The sequence below is a fragment of the Trypanosoma cruzi genome, genomic scaffold (assembly GCF_000209065.1).
Source record: "Trypanosoma cruzi strain CL Brener 1047053516569 genomic scaffold, whole genome shotgun sequence".
In the NCBI taxonomy this organism is placed as follows: Eukaryota; Euglenozoa; class Kinetoplastea; order Trypanosomatida; family Trypanosomatidae; genus Trypanosoma; species Trypanosoma cruzi.
Genome location: NW_001849511.1, coordinates 5,389 through 13,315, shown reverse-complemented (window position 1 = coordinate 13,315; position 7,927 = coordinate 5,389). Strand labels below are relative to the sequence as shown.

Here is a 7,927-nt window from a genome sequence, read left to right as displayed (position 1 = left end):
AATATTATACATATGTGTGTGTGTGTGTGTTGTTTGTTTTTTATTTGCACCCATCCCTCAATATTATTATTTTTATTATTGTTTTACTTTTTACGTATGCGATCTGCGTGTGTATTTTTATTTTTATTTTTATTGCTTTTACCTCTGTTTTTATTACCCCCGTTTTGTTCCTTTTTTTTTTTTTTTCTTTTTTCTTTTAAGAAGAGGAGAGGATGGAAGAAAAAAAGAGAAAAAAAAAAAATAATATTGAGCCCATTCAAACTGAGATTTATATTTATTTATTTTTATTTATTTATTTAAATCCACAAGACGAACAATAAAACGAGGGGGACAAAACGAATACGAAAAAAATAAATAAAATAAAAATAAAATAAAACCAATCATAATAATAATAATAATAAACATAAGTCTTTGTACGTAAATGCATACAAGAAAACACAAACAAACAAACAGTAAAAAAAAAAAAAAAAAAGGCCAACGAAAAGAAAATAATACATAAATAAACGCGGAAAAATAACAGCCGTGTAGGCGGATTCATAAATATATATATTTATTTATATGTACGAAGTGAAGGGAAAAGGAAAAGAAGAGAAAAAGACGGAAGATGAAGGAGAAGAAGACACACAGGAGAAAGAGGGCGTGCGTATTCATTTTTTATTTATTTTTGGCTTGCCCCGGGGGTTGGAAATGCCTTTTTGCTTTATTTTATTGTTTTTTGTTTTCTCCTCCATCCTACCACCACCACCACCCCTCCAACACGCACCGCACCCTCTGATGTTGCTGTTGGCAGACAATCTTTGTTTGTTTGTTTGTTTGTTGTTGTTGTTGTTTTTTATTGTTTGTTTAATTTCCGTTGATTGGTTATATTTTTGTTGTTGTTGTTTATTGTATAATATACATGTATATCTATATCTGGCTATCTATCTATCTATATGCATGTATCTTTGTTTACTCGGTTTGTTTGGCGTTGCTCACATGTGCTCTCATCATCTACAATTTTAATATGATAATTCCTTCTTTTGTGGGACTAAAATGAACATACACACACACACACAGAGAGAGAGAGTGGGGCATAAATAAATAGCGTACATCGTATCCAACTGTTTTGCAGTTAATGGATGCTCTCGTGTCCGTTGTTATTTCTCACGGTGGTCGGAATGTCTCTAATTTGCATTTAAATTTTTCCAGTTTATTATTTCCAATTTTATTTTATTTTATTTTATTTTTGTCTTCTTTTGTTGTTATTTTTGTTTGTATATTTGGCGGACACTTCTTGTTATACTGGTCCACTTTGCCTAAACAGTCTTTGTTTGCTGTAGCCATTGTTGTTGTTGTTGTTGTTGTTGTTGGCAATGAGCATGTGACGCCGTAGCCCGTCTCATTGATGGTTTCCCCTTCAAACGACGTGTGTCGTTCTTTCCCCTCCCCTCCCCTCCCCTCCCCTTCTCTCTCTCTCTCTCTCTCTCTCTCTGTGTGTGTGTGTAAAGACGGAAAGAGCACAGAAGAGACATGGAGTCGACATGGAAGAAAGAAAAAAGGAGGGGGGGGAAGAAGAAAACGTAATTATATCTGTTTAAGCTTAAAAAAAAAAAAAAAAAAAAAGAGAGAAGAATGAGAACCGGGGAAATTGTGAGATTATGAACGAGCAGGCATGTGATAAGGGGAGGAGAGAGAGAAGATGCGGAGTCGGGTTTGAGTTCATCCATCAATATATATATATATATATAATGCTTTTTTCTTCTTTTGGTAAGCGCCGCCACTGCTACTTGTGCTGCTGTTCCCATTTAATATTTATTGTGGCGGACTTTTTTTTGAGGGAAAAAAAAAAGAAGGAAAGAAAGAAAGGAAAAGCGAGTGAGTGATGAATAAAGCGTTGGGGTGCGTCCCTCTCTCTCTCTCTCTCTCTCTGTGTGTGTGTGCGTGTGGGTTGTGCGTTTTTGTGGAAAACAGGAAGTAGAAGGAAAAGAAGGTGTGATACGGCGCCGCTTAACTTACACCTATGCCCTTGACTCTGCAATCGCGTGGCAGTGCGTCAACATGTCCATAGAAATCTTTTTCTTTCTTTCTTTTGTAATGTATGTGTGGGGGTCTTTTTTTTTTACTCTTTACTAGTTTTATTGGGTGTGTTTTCTTCTTGCTGTTGTTGTTGCTGTTGTCATGTGACGTGTTCCATCCCTTCCTCTATCTTTTTAGGGACCATTCAGTGAAGAGAAAAGGGGTACAGACACGTATATATATATATATATATAGTTGCTCCTATTTCTGTAGGGAGAAAAAATATGCTGGCCTTTTCGGTGCCCGAAATTCCACGGCTGGAGGATGGGGCCGAGGAAATCCCTTTTCGTGTGGACCCCAAACTTTTCTTTGGTCTTGCAACCAGAGTGCGTGTGCTTCCGCGTGGGTTAGCCTTGCAGCAACAGGCGAGAACGAGCGCGCAGGTGTGGGTGGAGGAACAGCTGCAGCACTCACGGCGTCACGGAGACCCCCATGCAATGAGTGGTTCCGATTTAGACGAGAGCGATGACGGCAGCACCGGTGGGAACGGAGAGGGACGACGGCAGCAGACATTTCGTCGGAAAAAGTTTGTTAAATTGACGGACGAGGATTTGGGCGTTGACTGGTATGAAGTGCTTCAGCTGAGTCAGAATGATGGATCGACGGAGGAGCAGATTCGCACGGCCTATCGCCGCCGCTGTCTGGAAACACATCCGGACAAACAGAAGGACCATTCGGATGAGGCCTTCAAGAAGGTGCAGCGCGCCTTTGATATTCTTGGGGACTCTGAAACCCGTTTGGCGTACGACTCCTCTCGGCCCTTTGATGACTCGATTCCCAATGAGACGTTGCCGGCAAATGCGGATTTTTATGCCACCTTTGGACCTGTATTTGAGCGCAATAAGAAGTGGAGCAGCGAGCGGGACCTACCGTCCATTGGTGACGACAACACAAGCCTAAAGGCGGTGTACAGATTTTATGACCGCTGGGCGCATTTTCAGTCCTGGCGTGACTTCTCTCATTTGGTGGAGCTTGATGAAATAGACGATAGCATGTGCCGCGAGGAGAAGCGTTACTACGCACGTGGGAATGAGCGCCAGCTGAATCACCTCCGCAAGGAGGAGCAGCAACGCCTGCGGACGCTTGTGGAGCGGGCCCGAAAAAATGACCCCCGACTACGCCGTAAGCGAGAGGAAGACGAAGCCCGGCGGCAGCGTGAGAAGGAGGAGAGGGAACTGAAACGCCGTCAATTACGTGAGGAAGAAGAACGTCGGCGTGCGGAAGAGGCGGAACGTGAGCGCCTCCAGCGGGAGGAGGCGCAACGAAAACAATTGGAAATTAAAAATGAAATTCGTCAGGCACAAAGAGACCTGCTGGCATTTCTGGAGCAGCATGGCCTCCTTGATGAAACAACGACGAACAAATTGCTGCCGCACACTGTGCGCCGTCCAAATGTCGTGTGGATTTTCTCAAAGGTTAGCACACCCGCGCAGGCCGCCGCTATCCTTTCGGATGTGATGAGTTGTAGTACGGAGCGTCGTCCTGTCGACACGACGCGAGGAAGCGAGGGTGTTGGTAATAGGATCGGTGATGATGACGAGGAGGAGGGTTTAACCGTGGAGGCGGTTCTCCGTTTCAATGCACTTGTTGAGGAAAACGAGCGGCGCATTGGGGTGACGCGGTACGGCGAGCCCATCAAGAAGCATCCACCGTCTTCCACCGATGTCGTTGAGGTGGCAAAGAAGATTACCCCCAAACCGACAGCAAACTGGGACGAGGAGGATTTGGTTCGCCTGCAGAAGGCAACCGCAAAGTACCCACCGGGAGCGGTAGACCGTTGGAGAAAAATTGCCGAAATGTTGCGTGGTAAATTCACGGAGGAGGAGGCAATGAGGAAGTTGAATGAAATTACAGCCGCACTAAATCATTCAAATAACAGCGGCCAGAACACGCGTACTCCAGTGCAAAAGCAACCCCCTCTTTCAAATACATCCAAATTTCCACCGTCTGCAGGTGGAGCGGCAGCGGCAGTTCCCCCGGTTCTATCCACGGAGGATTGGACGGTGAAGCAGCAAAAAATGCTGGAGCAGGGATTGCGGGAATTGAAGGAATACAAGGAAAGGGATAAGTTTCAGAAGATTGCGGCGATGGTGGACGGCAAAAATGCCAAGGAGTGTTTTGAACGATATAAATATCTATGCACTATGAACAAGCGTAAATAATCATATTCCCCACCTACGTGTAAAGGGTATTTAATGAATGAACGATCACACAAATAGAGGAATGCCGGGTGGGTGGGTGGGTAGGTGGAACAGAAGAAAGTTTGTGTATTGTGTGGATTTGGGGCACTCCCTCAGGTTGTTTGTTGCCTTTATGAGTTTTTTGAATGTAAGTGTACGGGAGGGTGTGTTTCATCAAAGGGATGGTTCCCTCTTTGGAATTTCTTTTTTTTTTTTTTTTGGTTGATTCTTTGGGAACGTAGCCTCCATCAGTTACCGCGCACGCGATCACACAAATACAGAGAGAACTGGTTTAGAAAAAAAAAAAAAAAAAAGTGTGTGAGAGAAAGAGAGAAAGAAACGTGGACAAAAAGCGGACAACACTTCAGACATGTCTGCATTTTCGCCTTACAATTCAGCTTCGCCGCAACCTCAGCCGAACTCTCCGGCACCATGGGGTGGTAACCCTCAGGAGATAATGCTTCAGATGGGGCTGCAATATGGTCAGAGCATGCTTCAAGGAGGGGAGCAGAAGTTTATGCGGCATATGCCTGTTATATCCAACATTTACCGCTATTTTCGCGTTGATAATCAGTATGTGAAGAGAAAACTGGGGATTCTACTATTCCCCTTTACCCGGAGCTTTAGGAAGGATGAGCAGGGACCAGGCTGCGAACAGGAAGTAACTGGAGGATCTGCCGGCTTTGGGGGAGACTCAGCGCCTTTTTCACCTATATCAGCCACGGGTCGCACGTATCCGACGACTTCGACAGCCCTACCCACAAATAACGTTTACGCATTGGACCTGTATCTGCCCCTTATGGGTGCTGTCACATACATCATCCTTTCTGGATTCGTACATGGACTGCATCACCACCGTGTGACAAATGAAGATCTTTTGGGTTTTGCTTCAGCGCTAGTATTCTGGTTTTTAGGTGAAGTTTTTGTGTTAAAGATGGTAAGTTATATTCTTCGTATTGTGCCGGATATAAACGTTTTGGAACTGATGGCCTTGACTGGATACAAGTATCTTACGGTGTCCATCATTGTATTTTTGAGGGAGCTCTTACAATTTGAAAGCGATGCTTACTACATTGGCACCATGGCTACCTACATCTTGTTTGCCAACGGTGTATTTGTTGTTAAGAATGTAATGCGCATGTATGAACGAGAAGGACGGACTCCTCCCAACGCGAGGCTACTAGCGTACAGTGCCGCGTTTCTGCAGGCGCCGCTTGTGATATGGTTAGCCGTCAAGCCATTTCGATAGGAATGTTTGAATTGAGCGACTGCTTTGGTTGGATGTTTGAAATGACCCAAGCTTATTGTAGGTTCTTTTGGACCTCTCTTTCTTTTACCAGCATCATTTCTACTATCACGATTGTCTGTTGTTGTTGTTGTTGTTGTTTTTTACATATGTGTGTGTGTATGTCTTTTCTTAATTCCTCGCTCTTTATCTTTTTTTTTTTTTTTTTGAACACGCCGTGAGGATTTGAGAGGTCAATGGAGGGTCAAAAGCGAATGATGTGGAATCTAAAAGGGCGCAGTGCGGTGGCCGCGCTCGATCCCTCTACCCGGCACCGCATCATGCAATCCCATGCTATGGCATCCAGTTTTCACAAGCCGCTGCTAGCAACACTGGAGGTCCTTATAACTCCGCAATATGTGGGAGGTTTAACTGGACCCTTACAGAAACCTGAACCATTTATTTGTCATGTTACACGACTTCTTCAGATCACACCGGACCCCTCAATTGTGTTAGCAATGTTGCATCAGGATGTTCATAAATACTTGCGTGTGGCCGCGTTATTTATTATTCGGCTTATTGGCAATGAAGCCATGATGCGGGAGGCAATGAGAGTAGGGTGGGAAGATTACAGGAAGATCCGCGTCTATGGATATGTGGAGGATTTGGAAGGCACAATTGACAGCAAAGAAAATAACGCCCCTGATGAGGAGGAAGGATTCGTGCGAGCTCCGGCTTATGGTATAATGTGTGTAGATGAGATCACGGATCGTCTATTCAATGTTGGTGAGAGTGACATAAACAAAAATGGAGGAAGTGGCAATTTATGGCTAGGTCTCCGTTTACCACCGATCCTTCTGTAGCGCGGGTGGTATTGAATCTCTGCCCCGGTGTGCGCTCCTGTGTGGTGAGGAGAGACAGAGAAGCATTTCCAGATCTGTTTGAGCCCTCATGACATTATGTGGTGAATTCAACTTTCATGCGCTCTCTCTCGCTCTCTTTTTTTTTTTTTTGCACGCTCCTTCTGTGCTCATTTTTGGCTTGGATAATCGATTGTTTACGTCCGGCTTTTATTATTATTATTATTATTATTATTATTATTATTATGTTTGTGTCTTTTTCCTTCTTTTTCTTCCCGCGTTTTCCTTCCGGCATTGCCCTTTTCCTTGCATTGAGGAAAGCGGATTACGATATAGTACCAAGAGCAAGTAAAGGCAAAGCGAGGGATAAATCGTGAATTGGTGCCAGCATAAACAGAAAAAAATTATGGCTACGAGCCGCAATTACACCGATGTGGAAGAACAGCTGCGCGCCTGGCAACGGAAACAAGAAAAAAAAATTGTGGTGAGTTGTATGGATTGGCAAAATATTGAGTCCAACCTGCCACTCCTTATTCCAATCATTGGCATAACACTCGTTACTTGTTTTGTCTTCATGCTCATTCCATTTATTGGTCGCATGAAATCGGGTAAACAAAATCCTGGATTGGCCTGTCGGTATTCCGCCAACCTTGGCAGTTCACGTGCGCTGTTGTTTGCGTCGAGGTTTAATGCACCACTCTTTTCAGCGTTCCTTACCATTTGGCTTTTACTTTGTTTAGCAAATGTGGTATTTTATCTTATGCAGGTGGCCGCTAAAGACCCAACATGGGCGGAGCGGGTGCTAACCACACCTGATGGATTTCTGGAACCCATGGTGCTTCTCTACATTGTTCAATACTGGGGTATTTCTTCACTGCTTATCCATGTAATCTTCACTTCACACCACTATATGGTGGGATGTATGGCTTCATTCCTCCCCTTTCTCGTGAGTTTTTATCAGGCAACCCGTTTACAGGGGGACGAAGTGGATGATTGGCCTGTCATAGCCATCAAGGCAGCGCTTTTGTTTTCTTTTTTTGCAACGGTGGCCTTCACTGTACCGTGGATGCGGAACGAATACCGCATTGCAATGCGAGAAATCGATGCCCATACCTCACGCGCATTGGGTTTACGAAGGAAAACGGGGAAGATGCCTGAAAGGAAGAAGTGATTCTACAGCCTAAGAAATTTCTTTACTATTAATATTATTATTATTACGCCTTTTTCGGTTTCTCAAGCAATGGCTTTCACTCCTTCTTACCACAGCCACCCGGACGCATTCCCGTGTTGTTGTTTTTGCTCCTTTGCTTAGTAGTGTTTTTGTTGTTGTTCACATTCAGACGCGGAAGAAAAGACAGTATTTATTAAATAAAAAAAAAGGGGGAAAAAAATGGGTCTCATGGTTGAAAATGTCCCGGCGGAGGGAGTTGTGCGCGACACAATTATTCTTATGGAGAAAGTTATGGTCCGTTTGAACGGAAGGGATTTCAACACGCTGAGGCACCGTGTGTTTTCGTTTTTTGTTGTTGTTTACTGCAATAAGCCATTTCATTTATGCAGAAGTAACTTTGCGCCACTCCGATCTTCAGAACCGCGCTGCGGCGGGA

At 44.1% G+C, this 7,927-nt stretch overlaps 4 protein-coding genes across 4 annotated transcripts, besides 23 other annotated features; all 4 read left to right on the top strand.

Moving 5' to 3' along the window:
* Nucleotides 1-7,927: part of a sequence feature (heterozygous, non-Esmeraldo-like haplotype) that runs on past the window's edge.
* Nucleotides 60-80: a sequence feature (AT_rich).
* Nucleotides 113-155: a microsatellite.
* Nucleotides 163-198: a microsatellite.
* Nucleotides 272-299: a microsatellite.
* Nucleotides 354-401: a microsatellite.
* Nucleotides 430-504: a sequence feature (T-rich).
* Nucleotides 537-560: a sequence feature (AT_rich).
* Nucleotides 565-637: a sequence feature (CT-rich).
* Nucleotides 797-818: a microsatellite.
* Nucleotides 1,202-1,226: a microsatellite.
* Nucleotides 1,323-1,349: a microsatellite.
* Nucleotides 1,419-1,450: a microsatellite.
* Nucleotides 1,445-1,471: a microsatellite.
* Nucleotides 1,582-1,612: a microsatellite.
* Nucleotides 1,708-1,729: a sequence feature (AT_rich).
* Nucleotides 1,819-1,848: a microsatellite.
* Nucleotides 1,884-1,908: a microsatellite.
* Nucleotides 2,230-2,249: a microsatellite.
* On the top strand, nt 2,280-4,217 carry Tc00.1047053506473.20 (DnaJ chaperone protein, putative; the record flags this gene model as incomplete). The annotated part of the gene is made up of 1 exon (XM_802441.1): nt 2,280-4,217. The coding sequence occupies one exon, from the start codon at nt 2,280-2,282 to the stop codon at nt 4,215-4,217; it is 1,938 nt and encodes a 645-aa protein (XP_807534.1).
* Nucleotides 4,530-4,575: a sequence feature (CT-rich).
* On the top strand, nt 4,606-5,484 carry Tc00.1047053506473.14 (hypothetical protein, conserved; the record flags this gene model as incomplete). The annotated part of the gene is made up of 1 exon (XM_802443.1): nt 4,606-5,484. One exon carries the CDS (start codon nt 4,606-4,608, stop codon nt 5,482-5,484), a length of 879 nt encoding a protein of 292 aa, XP_807536.1.
* Nucleotides 5,601-5,622: a microsatellite.
* On the top strand, nt 5,718-6,323 carry Tc00.1047053506473.10 (hypothetical protein, conserved; the record flags this gene model as incomplete). Its single annotated transcript, XM_802440.1, has 1 exon — nt 5,718-6,323. One exon carries the CDS (start codon nt 5,718-5,720, stop codon nt 6,321-6,323), a length of 606 nt encoding a protein of 201 aa, XP_807533.1.
* Nucleotides 6,531-6,567: a microsatellite.
* Nucleotides 6,727-7,491, top strand: Tc00.1047053506473.6 (hypothetical protein, conserved; the record flags this gene model as incomplete). The annotated part of the gene is made up of 1 exon (XM_802442.1): nt 6,727-7,491. One exon carries the CDS (start codon nt 6,727-6,729, stop codon nt 7,489-7,491), a length of 765 nt encoding a protein of 254 aa, XP_807535.1.
* Nucleotides 7,679-7,699: a sequence feature (AT_rich).